The sequence below is a fragment of the Scophthalmus maximus genome, chromosome 22, assembly GCF_022379125.1.
Source record: "Scophthalmus maximus strain ysfricsl-2021 chromosome 22, ASM2237912v1, whole genome shotgun sequence".
Classification (NCBI taxonomy): domain Eukaryota; kingdom Metazoa; phylum Chordata; class Actinopteri; order Pleuronectiformes; family Scophthalmidae; genus Scophthalmus; species Scophthalmus maximus.
Window position 1 is genome coordinate 10,304,736 of NC_061536.1, and position 21,490 is coordinate 10,326,225.

Sequence of the window (21,490 nt, forward strand, 5' to 3'; positions counted from 1 at the left end):
ATTATAACGACGTCGCACTCCTCCGCCTCACCGGGATCATTCATAATCATAAAGTTTGTTCCAGCCAGTGCGGTAAAGAAAAATCAGCGCGTGCGCACTGCGACCTGAAGGGCTTCTAACTGACGCATGCGCAGTTACAAATCGTCAGAGGCAGCAGAAGCGGTAGCTCGGCTCTGTTGGTTCAGGCAGCAGTCGTCCACGCATCTATCTATATTTCCCATTTTTCTTAAATTAGCCCCTTTAAGCTTCGCGATACCGCCCCCAATTTCAGCGACGGTACGGAGCCGCCAGGCCGGGACTGAGACGGAGAGAGAGGCCTCGGCCATGGAAGCCCTCGGACCCGGTAAGAGATTTAAGAAAACAAGAGAAGGGGGGCGAGCGGCGGCGGCGAGCGAGCCGTGTGCGGGACGCGTGTCCGCGGAGGCGTCGCTTCACTGGGGGCCGCGGCTGCAAGCGAGGCCTCGACGCGCTGACGGGGGAAACAAACCCGAGGCCCAGCCCGTGTTGTCCCGTGTACATTACACAGTGTGGCGGTATTTACGCCGAGCGGGGAGCCACGTTCCGCGTCCGTAGTGACGGTCGCCCGTTTTTTTTTGTGTGTTTTTTTTGTCGGTCGCCCAGTCGTTGTCTGCGCGGTCGTCGTGTTCGGGGCTCTCGCATTGTGTGACTGGGGATTTAACTAGGACCTTCCTTCCTCCTTCCTTCCGCGTCGTGGTGTGTTTACGTTGTGGCTTGTTCACCGTGTGCTGTCTCCCCCCCCCCCCCCCCACACACACACAACCACGACCGCATTTCGACACATTTTGTCGAAATGTGACATAAAATACTGCAACAAAACCCCCCCCCCAACCCCCAGTTACATTCGCACAGTCGCCGTCAGGGACAGCGTGTCTCTTCGGGTCCAAGATGACAGCGGTGGGTGGGAAAAAAAAATACAAGATGAATGCCCGTAAATACACACGTTAGTGGCGTTGAGATGAGCAGGTGACCCGTTATTTACTGGTTGTTTTGCGAGGGGGGGCTGTCATCTGGTTTTACGCACTTCTCCTTGGGCAGCAGCAGCAGCAGCCATGCGCCCGGGGGGCTCCGCAGGGATGGATGGCGCTTTTATCGATCAGATATAATATATATATATATGCAGGCCAGCTCCATATTACTCATCTCCTTTATGATAACAAAGGCACTTAATTTATTTATTTTTTGCAGCGGTGCAGTGATCTAAACGATGATGCATGCAGGGGAAAGGCAGCCACACCAATCGATAAAGTGCTTTTTATTTATTGCCACATGCCAAATATGTTTACCTTTTCTTTTTTTTCTCAGAGAAACGAATGAATTAAATGCATCTTGCAGAATAAATCACCCATTCTCGCGACAGGGAAAAGAAAGTGTTGCCCACTCGGTTGTTGCCTCCCATGTTTTTCCACACATGGCATTAGGGAGCAACAAGGTGTATTATTTAAAGGAGGAAATTTGCTCTGCTGCAGCACTCAAATTAGTTCTTTAGCCGGTGCATGTGGTTGCACCGTAGACAGCAATATAATACAACCATCCACAGGTGTGTGTGTGTGTGTGTGTGTGTGTGTGTGTGTGTGTGTGTGTGTGTGTGTGTGTGTGTGTGTGTGTGTGTGTGTGTGTGTGTGTGTGTGTGTGTGTGTGTGTGTGTGTGTGTGTGTGTGTGTGTGTGTGTGTGTGTCCTGGAACTTCATTGTCACACACAATCAGTGCAGGCCTTGGGAGTTTTAATTCAGCAGCTGATATTTTGCGTTAAATTCAACTTTTACTTTCATTTTGTCATAGTAGAATCTATTGAGTGATCTTTCTATCTGTAGTGTGGCTGCAGATTTTCTAACACACACACTCCAAAATGCAGTTGCAAAACAGGCGATTAGATTGAGTTTGCTATCTGCGAACTTGTACATTTAGCTCTTTTTTTTAAGTTTCAGGTACAAACCCTTAATGTAAAAGCTTACAAAATTAAGTTTGCAAGTAGGACCCCCCCCCCCCCCCCCCCCCCCCCAAAAAAAAAGTCTTTGAGATAATGTTCCATATTATATAATTCCCACTTCTGTTGCAGTTGTATTAAGAGGTCCACCCTTGGCAAAATGAGATTGTTAAATATCACCTCTAAAATCAGCCAGGTAGTAGCGGCCAAGTCGAACTGGAATGACACTGCATTGCGCCACAGCTGTCGTACAGCGGCTCGACAATGCAGCGTCATTCCAGTTCACTTTTAAGGGATTTCTTTTAATAAAAAAAAAAATCCCGGCTTCTGTGCGGCTGGGATTGCATAGGCAGGGCCCCTCTAAAGGTTGTGTGCAAATTATGATTTGGATGTCCATCTGTTCGAGTGGTGTGTTCAGATGCAAACTAACGCATAAATGGAGGCGATCTGACCGTTTTCTTTAGGTGCTGTGAACTGTGGCAAAGCTGAGTCGACTGAAGTTGAAACAGTTTCAGCTTTGAGTCGGAGATTCGCGATCAATCCAAAATATGACTGGGTTTCATGAATAATACATAGATGGAGGCAACAAGGCCAAACTTGGGAGTTAAATTAATGAAACAACTAGTTTCTGCTAACACGTAGGAGTAAAATATTGATTATTTGAATTTGAGCTCCCACATGCAGTCACTTTTACACCGACGTTGGAAGCCCTTTCCTTGTGCACCTCCCTTTACCACAGTTCAGCGTATTGTACCTTTAATCCAGGTGATTTGCAGGTGTGGGCGTCAGAGCGTGTTCCCAGCTCAGTGCTGTTAGTCTGACTCATCACCAGGCCGAGCCATCATGCTCATCTTAAGGCCAGCTGTCTCGGCTTGTTACCAGGGACACACATAGTGTTAGTGGGCTCTACAGTGCACGAGTATTAAACCCTCGCTCAGCAAATGTGAGTTCACTGCACAAGATCCTAAAGGTTTTAAAAAAAAAAAAAATTAGAAGATAAAATCTGCGTAGTAACAGGCAGGTGATAATCTTTGTACTTTGTCATGTGAACATGCTGGTGGTTTGCTTTGGATACAAAGCTCCTGTCATTTTCTTTACCGGGAAAAGCAAATTTCACTTCCTCTGTGACACAGCTCAGTTTTCCATAGAATTTGGAGGAAGTTCGCTTGATGGGTTGTTTAAACTGAGACCTGAATGCCACCGGGGTCTCTTCATATTAAACCCTAACTCTGTTTTAAAATGTTTTATTGATAGGTTGTTCTGTCGGAGAGGATATAACAGACAGTCAGCCTGGTAACTCGGCGGTGGCTGATAAAGGTGTGTATAAAAACAAAGCTGGCATCAAAAATATGTTTTAGATTGAGAAAGAAAGGAGTCACATAAGAGGGTCCCCAGATGTACCGAATGTTCTTTTGTACTCTGTAATTTGTAATTAAGTTGTTCTCTCTAAATGTGTTTCACCTCAGTGGTGATGGGATGTTAATCATGTATTTTCTCCTCCTCTTTGTTAATTTTTTTTGTCTGTTTGCCTGTGCTCATATTTTCCCCCGTCACACGTCTGGTCCAGGTTGAGCCTCTGAAATATCTTAATTTGCATACATGTAGGCCAACTCGTGTGTGTTGTTATTGTTTTTTTTTTCCTTTTATCACAGTGGCAATACAAACCAACCCACGCGGCCGAACATTTATCCAACGCACTGCTCTACTTCCTTACTTGCACACAACATACTGTAGCAGTGCGTTTTGATTGAATTTGATTTGACGTCACCTGGACAGAGCTGAAAAGATGAATTGATCAGTTGGTGGACAGATAAAAATTTATGTAAACTGGATAATTGATACATTTTTAAGTCATATTTGCCATTTTATTTGTGAACATACCATTTACAGAAGCCCAGTCGAGTTAGATTCGCACCTAGAGCTGAAACAATGTTAACAAAAGTAATCGGCCACTCTCCTGATAATCAAAATTCATCATTTTGGTTGTTTTTTTTACCGTGTCAATTGCTGTTCTCTGTATTATGTGGTGGTAAACATAGAGGTAAACATTCACCTGGGCGTTCAAAAAAACCCACATTTTCGCTCGTCAAGAATATAACGTGTCAGATTACTCGAAAAAGGAGAACCCCAGAGACGGGTGTGGCGCTGTTGACAGTGGAAATAGTTGTTGGGTTGTAGAGGAAGGATGGGTTCGGGCATTTCACATTGACACACTCGCACGCGTTTAGAAGCACGATAGTGTGGCAGCTGAGGAGGCTATATATAGGTGCAGGTCTGTTTTTGGTTGAAAGTGGAAGCAGGAGGACCTCGCACTCACTGAGCTTTACACTTACACACACAGACTTACAAACACACACACACACACCAACACACAAACATACACAGAGTAAGAGCCTTTCTGTTGTACCTGTACATGCAGCCAGTGAGCAGAAAAACAAATCTGCAGATCTTGCAGTCTTTAAAACAAGCTTTTACTTTTTTTCTCCAATAAGTCCTTAGATGGTATTACAGTCTTATAATATTATTTACCAGAGTCTTAAATAATTTATCTTGCCCGCTGCAGGCAATAATGTGAGATGCAAAGTGTTTGTTTGTTTGTTTGCAACAGATGGTGAGCTGTCAGCAGATGTGACACACCTTAAAACTTAATATGGGATTGTTGCAACACTGGATTTAATTGATGCCAGGATACTAGATTAATTGATGCATTGATTTATGTATAATTATCGTGAGGACTTATTGTCATATGCTGCCACAAAGTGCTGACAAAAATGCGATTCAATAATAAATAATTCTAGGTTGTATCATCTGTATTGGTATGAAACTAAGTGAAAAAGGTTTAACTTTCTAAACCCTGCAGAAACAAACACAGTAGCCCTGCAATAATTTAAAAAATATCTGAGATTGTATAGAAGCGGTTATTTCCAGGCCCGTGTACATATAACAGCACAAAACACATTATCCTGCATTTAAAGTTTTAATACCCCATGCACAAATAATGGAGGGAAGTATAAATTCATTATTGTTGAATGTACATTTAAAATGTTGTGGTGTGCTCATGACACAATGGAAAGCTACGTAGACATAGTTGAGGTTGTCAGGTTGCTGCACCAGTGTAGAGCACTTGGTTCGCCTTTTGTTGTTATCAGTATCAAGGCCAGTAGGACAGAGTAGACTGAATCATCAGATGATTTTAATCTCAAGTTGCGACAAAGAACTGCAGACATGCAACAAACAGCTTCTTATTTAAAACCATGTCACATGCACAATGATTTTTAGAAAAGCTGAATGATGTTAAAATCAAGCTAATGGTTTGTTTGTATGATGATGAAGGAGGAGGAGGAGTGGGTAATAGGCAATAGGCAGCAGAGGGAGGGGCTGATTTGGGGCCCAGGCTACATGAGGGCATGTTGGGAAGCGTGTTTTCAGGAAGTGATGGGGAGGGTCCCGATTGTCTGTGTTCTTGCGCTTCACTTGCTAACTGGAGCGTGTGGGTACACAGAGTTCAGGAGGACCCCCGCAGTCTCTCAGCCATCAGTTGACAAAAGCTTTAAGCAGCCTCCTCCTCCTCCCCTCCTCCCTCAATACCACCCACAAAATGTTATTTTAACTTTAGTTTACAATTTTTATTTCTGTCTTGACTTTGCTTCTCTTCTCATGCTCACTGTTCTTCCTTTTTGTCTCAATGAAATTCGGGGGGCAAAGATGTACTCGATGTTTCCCCTTTCAGCATTTTGCCTACACACATTTTGATGGAGCGTCTGTGCCTGCGAGCTTCCATGTTTATAATATTGACGTGTGAAATAGATTGAGTCATTATCAGTTTTGTTGTCACTAGAGGAGGCCTGAGGTCTTACGTGCATATGTGCTGTTTTTAACTGGTAGTTGAATCATTTACGACACTCGCGTGCCGCCATCGCCTGAAGCTTTTAAAGTAACGCTACAACGTGAGATTGACAGGTACCACACCTGCGTAAATGCACACACATATACAGTGTACGTGGATGAGATGCATGTGTGTGTGTGTAACGGTAATCCCGGCATCTCTGCGTGGCACCTCAGCATATGGCCCTGCTGCTGTCTGTCTGAGAGGACCCCTGTCTTTGTCTCGGCGTGAGGGGTGGGAGCCCTGTGTGTCTGGGTGGAGTTGGGGGCGGGTGTAGGCATAATTGTTGTCATTGTTTCGCCAGCCCCCTTGTTGACCCATGTAGGTCAGGCGGCCGAGTGGCCCGTCAGTCAAAGGCATACATACGTGCGCCTCTTGGGCCATTTCGGTTCACTCAAGCAGGTTGTCACTAATGAGATGGTTTGCAACAAGCTTGGCGTTACGCCGCGCATATTCATCTTTTTCAGATTTCACGTTTGATGTTGAGACGACTGGGCCACGTTGCATGCTTGCACTGTCGAGATCTTATTGATTGCGATGTCAATTAAAGCCCATTTTTAACCCTGTGACAGAACTAATCATTTAGTCTCATTTTGCATGAAGCTGTTGTTATGAAACGGCGTTTATTAAAATGTAACCACTTTTCTCTTTTTTTCCTCCAGGAGCACCAGCTCCGGCCTCTCTGTTCCAGCCTCCACGGCGTCCCGGCCTTGGCACGGTGGGGAAACCCATCCGGCTCCTTGCCAACCACTTTCAGGTGCAGATTCCCAAGATTGATGTCTATCACTATGATATCGACATCAAGCCTGAGAAACGGCCTCGGAGGGTCAACAGGTAAAACCATCTCGAGAAAAAAAATATTTTTTTAGTGGACGTCTTATCCTAAGAACTTCTAATTTTCAAAATGCCAACTGCATCTGTAGCCACCGTAACCAAAGACTGCCAAAGGTGAATCTTGTCTGTCAGATGCAAGAAGTGGAGAAATGAGGAAAGACGTGTTTCATTATATTGCAGTATGATACTGCATGCCACATCTGTGCTTACATTGTCTCCAGAAGTATTAAGTTACTGATACATGTATGTGTGTGTCTCTGCCTTCTAGGGAGGTGGTGGACACCATGGTGCGGCACTTCAAGATGCAGATCTTTGGAGACCGGCAGCCTGGCTACGATGGGAAGAGGAACATGTACACAGCACATCCACTGCCAATAGGAAGAGACAGGGTTGGTATATCAGACACCTGACCCCTTGTGTCATGAGCGCATACACAGATTTATTCCAACCGGAATGATTTGTTTTTATTTTAGCATGTAAAAGGGTTTTTAATGCTTTCTATTGAGTAGCTGTAGTTTAAACACAAATGCAAAATGAGCCTCGTCTCTTTGAGATTACTTTTTAGTAGAGCTGTGATTTTATGTTGTCTGTGTTCAGCCTGTCACTGTTAAATTAAATAAAGTCAATAAGACATTCACCACCAGACAGAAAATGTAACCATGATTACAAAATGCAATTTGACTGTTACCCAAGTGACAGGAGAGACAAGCTTCCCTAAAGCGGTTTAAAAAAATATTTATTGCTTGTTAAGCACAAGCAATAAACATAAGATTTAAATAAACAAACAGAATTAAGTACATTTTTCTTTTTGTCCTCGCTTGTTTACACCTGTTGACGCTGCGTAGAAATGAAATGTTTATTGAGTCGTTTCAAAGACAAATTGATTCACAAAGGATTCTTTGGTGTTGCTGTCTCATTTTTTATCATCTACTTTGCGCTTGGGTATTTATTACTTATCTCTGTTTCTCCCTCCATCCATAGGTGGATCTGGAGGTGACCCTGCCCGGCGAGGGGAAGGATCAGACGTTCAAAGTGTCTTTGCAGTGGGTGTCCGTGGTCAGTCTTCAGATGCTACTGGAGGCCCTCTCAGGCCACCTGAACGAGGTCCCCGAAGACTCGGTTCAGGCCCTGGATGTCATCACGCGGCACCTGCCTTCCATGAGGTACCACCGCTCATCTATTGCCACTTAACAAACACACATATCAGCCACGTTCTCTGCATGGTGACAAGAGTTATTGCTTTTCATCTTTAATTTGACTGCGTTACTTTCATTTCCTGCTGTCATGCGTCGCCCCGGACAAATAAAATCTAACTGCGATGGATTTGTCTATCCATTTGTTATTACAGTAGTGCGAAATGTATTTTCAAGGAATTTGACTCAATTAAATCGGCTTTATCAGCAATGACGCTTAAACGCCAAATTTACTTGACACACTGCTGCAATATGAGAAACTGATATTGATGTTTATATCTAACTTTTTATTTGGACTAACTACTAGAGTAGTTCCTGAAATCATTAATTTAATTCAAAATGTCTCACTTTAGCCTGTTCAACCACATTCATATTTTAAACTGCGGGCATGTGAATCTGCCTCCAGCTGCTACTCTTAAACAAATAGACTCTTTATACTGTTTTCGGTCATCAAGGTTGTAAACTGGGTTATATTTAAAAACTGTTTTATTTCTGTAACAAACGAACATCTGATTCTGTTGCTGCTGAGTCTGATGGTCGTGTCTGCGGTGGATATTCTGCGTTGGTGCACACAGGTACACTCCAGTGGGGCGTTCATTTTTCTCCCCTCCGGAGGGCTACTACCATCCCCTCGGTGGAGGCAGGGAGGTGTGGTTTGGTTTTCATCAGTCTGTCCGTCCTGCCATGTGGAACATGATGCTCAACATCGACGGTAAGAAATGATCTGCTTTCAGGGCTGTGGACGATTTTTTTTTACGTAAGACGGTGTTTTGTGATCGATGATGTCTGACTGGTTGTTTTACCAGAACTGGTTGTTATCTCATGTAGGTGTTCAGTCATTTGAAGACATATTGTCCTTTCTAATGATGAAGCCTCAGCTACAGCTTAAAACCCTGCTCAGCAAGATTTAGTGTATTTTCTATGCACGCAGCCACTGTAAACACGGATCTCTTTATTATCAGGTAGAAAATTTCAGGTTAAAAAAACTCAGATACTTTAATAAATTAATGAATGAATAACCAAGTTATTTCTTTCTGGAAGGCCAAGAAATATTCTGGATTATTTTTTGTTCTAAATGTGTATTTCTGTTGCATAATGTTTCCACTCAGTTTGTTTCAAACACAGTTCATGTTAAATTGTCAGCAATTTGTTTGTGGGGACGTGCGACCACAATTGGTTAATGTGAGTTTCAATTAGAACGATTTGCCTCTGTGCACATTAGAAGCTGCACTGAAACAGCCTTCAGTAGGTTGATTAGGGGAAAATCAAGAAAAATACGATCATTCACCCCTCCATGAAAAAATGGCTGTGGGTAAACAACTGTGTGGTCTTTTAGCAAAACGACAAAAACTTGTGTCCTATGGCAAAGTGGTGCGTTGGCCTGTCAAACACACAGGAGCTTACTTTCTTTCCAGGTGGTTGACTTTGTAACGCCCTAATTCCACTGTTTATCTCTTGGTTGTTGGAATGAAAAGACTTAAAGTGATTGCCGCAGTGAACAGTTTGGGCGTTTGATGATAAGCCTCAAAATTCCTGGATCTGTTTCACAGCGTCACCTGTAGCTGAAAACACAACAACACATCTTCTTGCATTTTCTTTCCAGCACAGGACACTGAAATCAGTTCCTTGATTAATGTAGGTGTAGTGGGGAGTTTTAGATGTCCACTCAGCACCAGAAACAAAACACTAACTGTGACATGGTCTCACTGTCATATTTAAAAATACTCTATGAACACATCTCCTCATGTTTAAACTGGACTCTGATTATTTGGTTGATATTATATTTGTGCGTATCCACTATCCAAGTAAATCCCAAGGAAAGCTATTAAGCAGTTGAGATGAGGGGCCTTTATTAAGGCTGCAGGACAATGCTTTGAGTCACTTTGAAAGACCCTTTTTTTTCATCTTCCTGCTGCCTCCCCCCTCCCCAAGGCCACCGTCTCGGCCTGACTCCTGCCTGCGATATGCACCGTCTTTGACTTTTTTTTCTTCTTCCCCCCCAGCTCACTTGTCGTTATTAATTTATGAGGCTGGTCGATAAATAATGCCCCATCTCTTTTTACAGTGTCGGCCACTGCTTTCTACCGCGCTCAGCCCGTGATAGAGTTCATGTGCGAGGTGCTTGATATACAGAACATCAACGAACAGACCAAACCGCTGACGGACTCGCAGCGTGTCAAATTCACCAAGGAAATAAGAGGTGAGCACCCGTCGCCAGCACACAATCAGAATTATATGGACTTACATAATGTGTATGTACTGGAGGGTTGGCATTAACAGATATGCATACATTATACACACACAACTTGTATGACTCAGTGTGTTACCAGTTCACCACAGACATGTAGGTGTGAGTCTGCATTTTTATGCAGTTTGTAAGAAACAACACCCGCGTCTCCTGATATATAATCATATGACTGTTATTTTTCTGATTGGATGTAATTTTGAAACCAGACTTTGGAATTTTAACTGCATATTTTCTACGCCGGACGCTTGTAAACTCTTTTCCCTTTTTCCTTGTGGTTTGTTTAATACAATTATGACAATTGCCTGAAAGGAAACTGCAGAGAGCTGTAAAAAAATTGTCAGCATTTAATCTTCGTTGTGGCCAGAAAAATCCAGTAGATGGAACAGAAAAGTTAGAAGTTCAACCAGTGAAATTGAAAGATGCGTAAACGTTTGAAAAGGCGGCTGGTGGGAGAAGTATCCTGCTACTTTTCTTTCATTTTTGTAACTGTGTGTGTGTGTGTGTGTGTGTGTGTGTGTGTGTGTGTGTGTGTGTGTGTGTGTGTGTGTGTGTGTGTGTGTGTGTGTGTGTGTGTGTGTGTGTGTGTGTGTGTGTGTGTGTGTGTGTGTGTGTGTGTGTGTGTGTGTGTGTGTGTGTGTGTGTGTGTGTGTGTGTGTGTGTGTGTGTGTGTGTGTTCTCCTCGTTCGTTCGTTCGTTCGTTCGTTCTTGACAAGGCTTGAAAGTTGAGGTCACACATTGTGGTCAGATGAAGAGGAAGTATCGTGTGTGCAATGTCACGCGCCGACCTGCCAGCCACCAAACGTAAGCGGCATTCTCATAACTCATCTTTTCAACCTCATATTTCAGCAAAGGTCATACTGTATGTGTCGAATAACATTGGAAAATATGCAGTCAGTGCAACTTTGGTCATGTCTTCCACACAAACTCATGAGAACCTTTGTGGCCTTTGCCTACATATTCCCTTCACTCACAGGTTCCCCTTACAGCTTGAGAACGGCCAAGCCATGGAGTGCACAGTAGCTCAGTATTTCAAGCAGAAGTACAATCTGCAGCTCAAGTATCCACATTTACCCTGTCTGCAAGTGGGGCAGGAACAGAAGCACACCTATCTTCCCCTGGAGGTGAGAGAAACATATCTCTCCATGGTCACTTTTTAATCTCCCACCGATGTTTCTCTTGTTTAATTAACGCAAAGGTGATTTTTTTCCCCCTCTGCTCCTGTAGGTCTGCAACATAGTCGCAGGCCAGCGCTGTATCAAGAAACTGACAGACAACCAGACATCCACCATGATTAAAGCAACAGCTCGCTCGGCCCCCGACAGACAGGAAGAGATCAGCAGACTGGTGAGTGGCGTTTCCCTCTCAGGGTAGGAGTGAGAAAAACGAGCAGAGCAGCTAACATATGGTGTAATGTCCCGTAAGAACTTGTAAATTTAAAGCTTTAGTGGCTGCTTTGAATTCAGAGAGAAACATAGAAGACTATGCTGGTTTAGCGGTTTATGTAAATACTTTTTGGGTCCTTCTCTTTCTCAAATCTCACTTTTTTCTTCTCACAGGTCAAAAGCAACAGTATGGTTGGGGGCCCGGACCCTTACCTGAAGGAATTTGGCATTGTGGTGCACAACGACATGACAGAAGTGACAGGGCGTGTTCTCCCAGCGCCCATGCTGCAGTACGGGGGCCGGGTGAGCACGGACACAGGACGGGACTGTGGCAGGGTGAGTACTGGGAAGGGGCTGCACACATGGGGGCCGCAAGCATGACTGGGAACGCACAATGTGGGGTGGGTACAGTATGTGCTGCAAACAGGAGGATGATAAGACTAGTAGCCACCCAGCATCAAGGTGAAATCTAGTCTAGAATAGTATTCTCCAAAGCCTGCAGAGTGAGTTTGATTTTTATCTCCCATCCGAGAATAAGAAAAAAGGTTAATATGAATACCACAGGGGCCGGAGTAAAACTCTCCATTCAGTGACGGCATTCAGCGATTTCGCTGTGACGAGATGAAACTTTAATGATCCCTGTGGGCACATTGCCTCAGTTCTTTGGCTGGTGTTCTGAGCTTCATTTAAAATTATTCCTCGGAATCAAAGCAGATTGTTGCTCGTCCGGGGGGGGGGTGCACCCGTGCCAAGCTTAGATCCAACTATTGGCTGCCTGAACTACACGCTGGCTAATTTACCAAAGATCCGATCACAACTCTCCTGCTCTCTCTGCTTGGCCACTTGCCTGCTGGGATATGGAGTCTAATTGGCTTCCAGTGAAATGCACTTAAATGTAGACCGAAAGCTTTTACCATCTCTGTGATCACTTGGTATGAATGAAGAATCATTTATCAGATAGTTTTAAATCCTGAAACAACGTTTGCGTATTTTGGGGATAACTTGTAAATATGATGGAGAAGCTCTGAACTTTTCTTGGCGCTGCCACACTCGAGTGGCTCAGTCAGTGTTGTCACTTTGTTTTTTAGGATGAAAGCTCCTAATGATCTTTGGCAAATCCTGTTAACTAAATTGAAAGTTACTGCCCTTTTGGATTTGTATTCACAACCCAACTCAAAGTCGGAGCACTCGCCCTAATGAGGTCTCTTCGAGTCGATGCTTTAAACGAGCCTCACGAAGTTTGGCTGGAAATTGATGTTTTGTCTTAAGCAGTAAAGAGCTCTGTAGAAGACTAAATTAAATGTTTTATAAATATATCAAACTATTCGGGATTCTTTCAATATGAGGACAATACTTTATTTATTTAAGTCTGACAACGTGCAGTGGGACTGGGTGGGGTTTTGATGCATTTTATTGTTTGTCTGCTTTATGGAAGGGAAAATGTAAAGTTTGGGGTTGGGCTGTTGTGCGTTTCGTATTGGCTGATCCAAGCGGTGAGTTGACTAAGAGAGTAGGGACTCTCTCCGCAGAATAAGACGGTGGCCACGCCCAACCAGGGCGTGTGGGACATGAGAGGGAAGCAGTTCTACGCCGGCATCGAGATCAAGGTCTGGGCCGTGGCCTGTTTCGCCCCTCAGAAACAGTGTCGAGAGGACCTGCTCAAGTGAGTAAAGTAGACTTGTATATGACATGGGAAGATAGTTAGAATAAGGCAAATACGGATGAGGCTTTTTCAATGTTTCTGTTTAGTCAACATTTTCCTGAAGATTTCCAGAGAACACAAATGTCCACAAATGTTGCCCTGGACATTTTCTTTAATTTTTCCTGCCAGCGTCCTTGTAAAATGTGAGTGAGCTCATGTGAGAATACAACGGGAAAATCTCCAGAAGATTCACGGCGAGCAAGTGGGCGCCTGAATGTTCCAGAGATGTTCCTGCTGGCTTGGAAAATATGTGAATGGCAAATTCTGGAAACTGTCCTGACCCAATTTTCCTGACGTATTTCAGTGATCATGTTTGAAAACAGCCAGAACAGAAGTATCCCAGCTGTATTTGAATTTTCTTTTGATGGTCTCTGTTCATCCTGCTGATTTTCCTGATGAGCGTTTAATGCTTTTCTGCAGGAGCTTCACTGACCAGCTGCGAAAGATCTCAAAGGATGCTGGGATGCCAATCCAAGGCCAGCCGTGCTTCTGTAAATACGCCCAAGGAGCCGACAGCGTGGAGCCCATGTTCAAACACCTCAAAATGTCTTACGTGGGTCTGCAGCTGATTGTGGTCATTCTGCCTGGCAAAACACCTGTCTATGGTAAGAAAAGCTTCATTATTGATTTTTAAACAGTGAATTAGCAGTTTTTAAATTACATCTTTGTGATCCCGATCGCAGCTGAGGTGAAGCGGGTGGGAGACACGCTCCTCGGCATGGCCACACAGTGTGTCCAGGTGAAGAACGTAGTGAAGACGTCCCCTCAGACCCTCTCCAACCTCTGCCTCAAGATCAACGCCAAGCTGGGAGGCATCAACAACGTCCTGGTGCCTCATCAGAGGTCAGCGTGGATTTTTTTCATATCTGCGTCGCAGTCCAGACAGTAGTCTCTTCTTTTTTTCTGCACATGATTTTCTCCGTAGTGGTGCCGCTCTTGGTTCGGACACTAAATAAGAAATATGATGTCCTGGCCTGTGATGCACAGTCTCTCTCTCTCCTTTCTCTTGTACGTCCTGTTCTCGGTTCAGGCCCTCCGTGTTCCAGCAGCCCGTCATCTTCCTGGGCGCCGACGTGACCCATCCCCCGGCGGGCGACGGCAAGAAGCCGTCCATCGCTGCAGTGGTGGGCAGCATGGACGGCCACCCCAGCAGATACTGTGCGACGGTGCGAGTCCAGACGTCACGGCAGGACATGTCCCAGGTAACTCCAGTCGCTTCATTTTCGCAGGCAATTGTCAGGCAATTGACAGGAAGTTGATAGGCAACTGTTTTTGATAAATTAATAGTTGTTTTTGTCAAATTTCAAGCAAAAGTACGCGGTTCCTGCTGCTCAAATATGAGGCTTTGTGACCTTTCTTTGTCATGTGATAGTAAATGAAGTGTTTTTTCAGTTGTAGATTGGATTTTCCCCAGTTTTTCTTTCCTGACGTCAGCCGGTAACCTTTTCCCTCCCAATTGTCTCTCCAGGAGCAGCTCTTCAGCCAGGAGGTTATCCAGGACCTGACCAACATGGTGCGGGAGCTGCTCATCCAGTTTTACAAGTCCACGCGCTTCAAGCCCACCCGCATCATCTACTATCGTGGCGGCGTGTCCGAGGGACAGATGAAACAGGTGAGACACAGTTTTTTCCTAGTTATTTATTTTATTCTCGTCTCCGGGTTATTGTTATCATATTCACGGAGCTGTGACTTATCGTGAGGGGGATACCATTCAGAGTGGATGCATGTTTTTGTGTATTTTCAGGTAGCGTGGCCAGAGCTGATAGCCATCCGAAAGGCTTGCATCAGTCTGGAGGAGGATTATCGGCCGGGCATCACCTACATCGTGGTCCAGAAACGACACCACACTCGTCTCTTCTGCTCTGACAAAGCCGAGAGGGTCAGTGGGCGTTCACTCCACCATGACATCATCGTGATATAAAGATTTTCTACTTTACAACCACTGCTTTGTGTTAACGATGATCTCACTGATTGCTCCCCCCCGCCCCCTCTCCTCCGCCCTGCAGGTTGGGAAGAGCGGTAACGTCCCAGCTGGCACCACGGTGGACAGTACCATCACACACCCGTCCGAGTTCGACTTCTACCTGTGCAGCCATGCTGGGATTCAGGTGAGAGAGATTAAAACACACACACACACACACAGACACACAGACAGACAGACAGACAGACAGACAGACAGACATTACGCTTAAGAGAAGATCTCGACTTAAATTAGAAATGTGTCCAGCTCTCTTTTGCATCTTTGGAAATGGTGCAGGAATTTGGCACATTTACACGCAATCAAACTAAATTATAAAAAATAAAAAAAGAAGGATATTTTGCTCTGTGGTTACTGCAGTAATGCTGAATGACGATAAACGGCATGGTTGGGATGCTTCTGTGACCCAACCTACGGTGTGGCTGAAGTGATGCACAATCCACAAACTATCTTTCAGTATAAAACCCTTGTCGTCTTTAAAATTAAAAAGATAGCTGCAAAAAATGACTACATTTTTCCTTCCGTCCACAGGGAACCAGCCGTCCCTCCCACTACCACGTCCTGTGGGACGACAACTGTTTCACGGCTGACGAGCTGCAGCTCCTCACCTACCAGCTGTGCCACACCTACGTCCGCTGCACTCGCTCCGTCTCCATCCCGGCGCCGGCCTACTACGCCCGACTGGTGGCCTTCCGAGCCCGCTACCACCTGGTGGACAAAGACCATGACAGGTGAGTCCACCGTCGGTCCAGCTCATACCTGATTGTGACTGTGTCTGTAATTTTTTGAGAAGCACGTGTTTCCACACACGATAAACTGACGAGGAATCAGCTTGTGATTTTTGTTTTCACATCTATACCATTAATTTCCTGTGTTTTTTTGTGATGAAATATCATAAACCTCGCCCTTCTCTTTACGTTGCAGTGCTGAAGGCAGCCACGTGTCGGGCCAGAGTAATGGTCGGGACCCCTCGGCACTAGCCAAGGCGGTTCAGATCCACTATGACACCCAGCACACCATGTACTTCGCCTGAGCTATCGAGCACGTCAGCCAGTCCACCCGCGGATTCCCCTCCCCCCCCCCCCCCCCCCCTGTCTTTTTATCTCCTTATTTGCCAGTCTCTCTCTCTCTCTCTCTCTTCTCCTCCTCCTCCCATATCTCTTTCTCTCTCTCTCCTTGTAGTCTGTCTCCTTCTCTTCAATAGTCACTCTACATTTTTCTGAATCTGCACCAAAGCGACTCTTGGACAGGAGAGAGGCCGCTGTGTCTCCCATGTCCAGCGGTTTCTGTTCCACGGAACAATCTCCAACCAGCGTTCCCAATCGAGTCGCCCTCTCTAACCAGCAATCAAGCACTGCGAACCCCCCTCCCCTCCCCCTCCCCCTCCCCTGAGGGGTTCACGGTGCACAGAAAAACAAAAAAAAAGAAAATGAAAAAACAAAAACAAACCATACACACACAAAAATATATATATATATATATATACTACAAGTTGAGCCATTTTTTTTAGTTTGTTTTTGTTTTTTCTATTTGAATGTCTGCACTCTTGTGTTTGTAAGATACACTGAGCGAGGGAGTGGACCGGCACCGTCGGTGTCGGCGCAGCTCTTCAGCTCTCCCAGCTAAGCAGGACTCTTATCTACCTTTACCTCAAAGCCCCTTTGGGCAAAAATCTGTCACAAGGTCTCGGGTTTTATTGGGTAGCCGGGGGGGGGGAGTGGGGCGGGGACTCTACATGAAAAGAGATGGAGGGGGAGTTGACCTTTTGAGAATGATATATATATACACACACACATATATATATATATTTTTTTTTTCCTTTTTATGAGCGTGTGTTTTAACTTTTTCTCCTTAACGGTCTTTTACAAGCGAGGTGACCAGGGTGTCCATGCCCATTATTACTTTTCTTTCTCCCATCTTGGCAAAGAATACGCAAAAGTGTGTGTGTGGGAGTTTGTGTGTGTGTGTGTGTGTGCGCGTGCATCTCTGTATATACATGTACTGCTGTATGAGCGTGTGTTTTATGTGTGCATGTTTCATGGCAGGCCACTGAATTGTAAAGGGAAAATCGAGGAGAGATAACTGCTGTAAAATGCCTCAGATTTGTTGTTTTTTATATTCACACATAACAGTACAAATAAGCATATATTTACATCTCTAGAGAAACTTTTGAGACATATGACTTCAACTGGCCTAATAGAGGCTGGTGGTGGGCGTGTCGGCCCTGGGTCACTCCTTCGTTGAAATGTTTTCCGTTACAGCTCCGTGTTGGTGTTTGCATCTTTTATGCCTCACAACATCACTGAATCCCAGAGAAAAGAGTCACTGAATTCATTTCAAGAAGCGAGTGGGGCCAGGTCCGACCAGTAGCAGTAGAAACTGGCGGTTCTGGCCCGTGGCGGTCTCAGCACTGGGACCCGTCGAAAGGCCGAAGGCATTAGAAACAGAGTATGGTTTTATCAGACCCTCGCTTTCCGTGTGAGAAGCGGGATCTTACTTTTCCTTGGACCTGATTATCTAAAAGATTATATGATGACACTGCTGGACGTTGCTTTTCTGTCTTTTTCTTTTCTTTTAAAAGTAGTTTCAAGGGCCGGAAACCAACAAATTATTTTTTATTTTTTTGAGGTCTTCTTTGCTAATACTGGCCAACTCATTGCACTGACCCGGGACGCTAGGCAAGCAACAGAGGGCACTCTCGATCTCTCTTTACCTTTATGCATTTATACATATGAATCAACAAAGCAGATTTGTAAAAGTTTAATATAAGATGTTTTGTGGTTATCTTAAGGAAAAAAAACTGTTGTTTAGAATTGGTAGTTCACCATTTGATGTCGTCGTCGTCGTTATCGTCGTTGTCAATGTCGTTGCTTATCGTGATGAAATATTTTTAAGGACGGCAGCGGAAAAAGCCAGTTGTATAGTTACTAGTGCGACTTCAGGAATAGACTTCGGTTGTTGAGCTGCAGGTTAAGGAGTTGAGCTTTTGGGTTGGAATTTTGTTTTTTTGATTTCTTTCAGCATTCTGGCTAACGGTGGGAAAGAAGTAGGCCCCGGGATGGATGAGTTCATGCTTCCTCTGTAGCTTCTGAAGCTTTTGCGGCAGGTCTGAAGTTATTGTGTAGCACTCCCAACCGGTTTTTAAAACAGATCCGCCCGCTGTGCACGTCGCCCGGCTGACATCAGTTCGGTTCTGATCCGTTGGATGGAGACAATCGGGGACTGTTATCAGATTTGAACCGAGATAAAGGGATTTTGTTTAAAAGCAGTTTGTGATAGGCAATGAGTTGAATTTGTAAGCTTTTTTTTTTTTTTTTAAAGAAAAGAAGAAAAAAACGGTTTCTATAACTCTGTGTGTATTTGAAGTATACCCAGCTTAAGAGTCTCTACTATTTAACAGTGTTTGTTTCCTGTTTATATGCATTTTTAAACACTGGATTAAATGAATTGACGAATAAGCATTAGCACTGCCCTTGGGACCCCCTGCACTAAAAACACTCACGAGGAAAAAAAAACTCACGACGCTGACACAGTGACTGTGGCAGAAGTGGTTGCCCCCCCCCCCCCCTGTTGATGTTGCAGGTCGGACAAAGTTGCGGGACTGAGGGGTTTTCGGAGAAGTGGTCGGCGCGCACGCCTCTTCAGGGGGGGGACAGCTCAGTGAAAACTCTTTTGTAATAAACCAACCGTAAAGCAGCAGGTTTACTATGAATGAGTTTGAGCACCTGCCTGTTGAAGGCGTGGGCGTTGGCATCAGCTGAGAGCAGAGAGGGAGGACAGGACGAGGGCTACGGTGGGGAGGTGGGGTGGGGGTGTTGTCCAGGCACTGCATGCAATAAGTGTTAGTCTTTGTCTAAAAAAAAAAAAAGGGGGGGGGGGGGGTTGGGTTCGATCCATTCTTACAACATGCACTAGTTTTACCGAGCCAAGTGGGCTGTGACTGAATATTCATCTGGCATCTGAAATGGGAAATAATTAGATGTTTGTTTTTTGTTTTTTTAAATCTCAATATTTGATCATAAAAGAAAAAGATCACACCCTCCATTTGGAAACACGACATTGCAAAGCAATATATTAACCCAGTTTCTCGTTTTCAAATGTGGAAAAACAAAGCTATAATTCTACTCATTGTGGTCGTTGGTCTAGTTTCACTATCGTGTCTCTCTGTACTTATATATATCTATTTTTTATTCTTTTGTGTTTTATTTTATTTTGCTTGTATCAATCAGTGGGAATGTGCATTTGGTGGAATAGTTAAGTAGTCTTTAGACAATTTTTCTTTAAAAGTAACAAAATTTTAGACCTTGCTCGCCTGCATGCCGGCGTATTGTCCTTTTTTTCTTTATTTTTTTATAAACAAAAAACAAAAAAATCTTTTTGGAATCATATTTATTATGAGAAAGGAAAAAATATAAATGCTTTCTTTTTGAGGGGAGGGAGGGGGTAAATGTTTATCAACTTAGTTGGACTATTTTAGCCTAGCAATATTTGTCCGGTCTCTCGAAGATGTATTTTAAAGATTCCTACACAAATGTCAGTAATTTGGGAGGTACAAGCTGTTTTCCGAGGCGAGGGGGGGAGGGGGGGGTCCGGCTCTTTGCGTAGTGTCCAAATTCAAACGAGGTACTTTCTTCAAATGTGGACCCTTGAAAGACCGAAGCCCCCCCCCACCCCTCTTCTTTCCTCTTTGCCAGGTTACGGTAGCGAGAATCTGTTTTGTCTCCTCGTTCCTGGTTTGTACCTGTGGCCATGCCTTTTGATCGGAGGAGGGGGTTGGGGGAGGGGGCACTCTCCTGTCTCCATGACAACTCTGATGACCCCCTCACAAATGCACTTCCTCTTTGTGAATGGGTCCCCCATGGCATCGACGGAGCAGGATTACCTCTTTTTAACGTTTGTAAAAAAAAGATCCAGAATTCTTTCAGTGCCCCAGTAGAAAGAGAGCATGAATTATTTTTTAAATTCCTCTACCTTTGATATATTGTTATATCTTAACGGATTTGTAATTTGACATTGTGTATTGTGTATTTTTATCCTTTTTATTTTTCCCTTTTTTGGTTCCTTTCTTTTCGGGGGGTTTGTTATAGCTCTGCTCTGTATTTTTTTTTTTTTTTTTTCTTCTTCTGCTAGTGGTCTCTGAAGCTGTGTGTGTGATTGTCTAATAGCAATAGAGCCGAAATGGAATTGGAACGCTCCAATTCTGTGAATGGAACGTTCCGATCCTGTGAATGAACACATCCCTTTCCGACCAGTTGTTCGGAGGTCGGGGGCATGTCTTAACTCCACCCCGCCAGCAGAGGGCCATTCACTTACTGTTATTGCTATTATGTGACATGTTCAATTTTATTTTAAATTTTTTTTTAGCCTGCAGGGAATTCTTGTGTTAATGTGCAAAGTAATAAATTGGTATTTTATGCCTATAACAAAGTTTGTGCGTCCTCATCATTAATCACAATTGGTATGTCATACTAGTTGACCAATTCACATCCATCCATTACTCTGTGTGCGTGTGTTTTGTCACTAGATGGCATTCTTTACCAAGGTACTTAGATCACATGATTACTGAGAACATTAAAACATTAATGAAGGTACCATTTTGTCATCTGAGAACGGCTGAATGAGGAAGTGATTGTCTCAGTGATGCATTAGAGATCACGTTCAAACAATTATATTAAATTAAGTGATTGTGTGCACATTGGTGTCTGATATACAAAAAAAAAATCTATGAAATACTATCCAACAAATCGCACGCACGCACGCACGCACGCACGCACGCACGCACACACACACACACACACACACACACACACACCTTTCCATATATCCATTGACACAGGATTGCCATCGTTGGTATGTGTCACCTTCCTCTCTGACTCCCTTTGTGTATCATCACCCTCTCCTCTCTCCCGTTTCCTGTGTCCTGGGCCGGTCGCCATGGCCACCGTTGCCAAGGCGAGCGGAGGCTACAGAAGAAGAGAAACCCGAACCCGCAGATCTTGATGCCACGATATTTAATTCATCGGCACGACGGAACACCAAGGGTTCAGTGTAATGCAGATGCAGCCAGCGAGAGCAGCCTCGGCTAAAAAGGGAAATTTCTTTCTGACTGCGAAAGACAAAGAGCTGCTGTCACGTCCTTCTGTTACACAAATTCTTCTCCTCTGGCTGTTTTACTTGGAAACATATTGACGATAACTATGTTAAATGACCTGATGTTTTACGTTTTAACCACTCTTCTGGGTTTTTTTTTCAGATTTAGCTCAAATGAAATAATTAAAATTAAACAAAAAAAAGCATTGTTGGGTAAAGCGTCAGAATTATG

General features: G+C 44.2%; 1 protein-coding gene across 4 annotated transcripts; it reads left to right on the plus strand.

Moving 5' to 3' along the window:
• Positions 1-148: 148 nt before the first annotated feature.
• ago4 (argonaute RISC component 4) lies at positions 149-20,595 on the plus strand. Of its 4 annotated transcripts, none has more exons than XM_035620577.2 (20): positions 149-343; positions 3,200-3,262; positions 6,494-6,665; positions 6,934-7,054; positions 7,647-7,828; positions 8,434-8,570; positions 9,924-10,058; positions 10,820-10,907; positions 11,080-11,227; positions 11,331-11,450; positions 11,663-11,824; positions 13,003-13,151; positions 13,611-13,795; positions 13,874-14,033; positions 14,221-14,392; positions 14,659-14,802; positions 14,935-15,069; positions 15,197-15,298; positions 15,700-15,899; positions 16,093-20,595. In XM_035620577.2, the coding sequence occupies exons 1-20, from the start codon at positions 325-327 to the stop codon at positions 16,199-16,201; spliced, it is 2,703 nt and encodes a 900-aa protein (XP_035476470.1). In that variant the 5' UTR covers positions 149-324; the 3' UTR covers positions 16,202-20,595. The 4 variants fall into 4 exon arrangements, with proteins under 4 accessions (XP_035476470.1, XP_035476472.1, XP_035476473.1 ...); XM_035620579.2 differs by having other exon boundaries at positions 13,018-13,151; XM_035620580.2 differs by lacking the exon at positions 3,200-3,262.
• Positions 20,596-21,490: the final 895 nt, after the last annotated feature.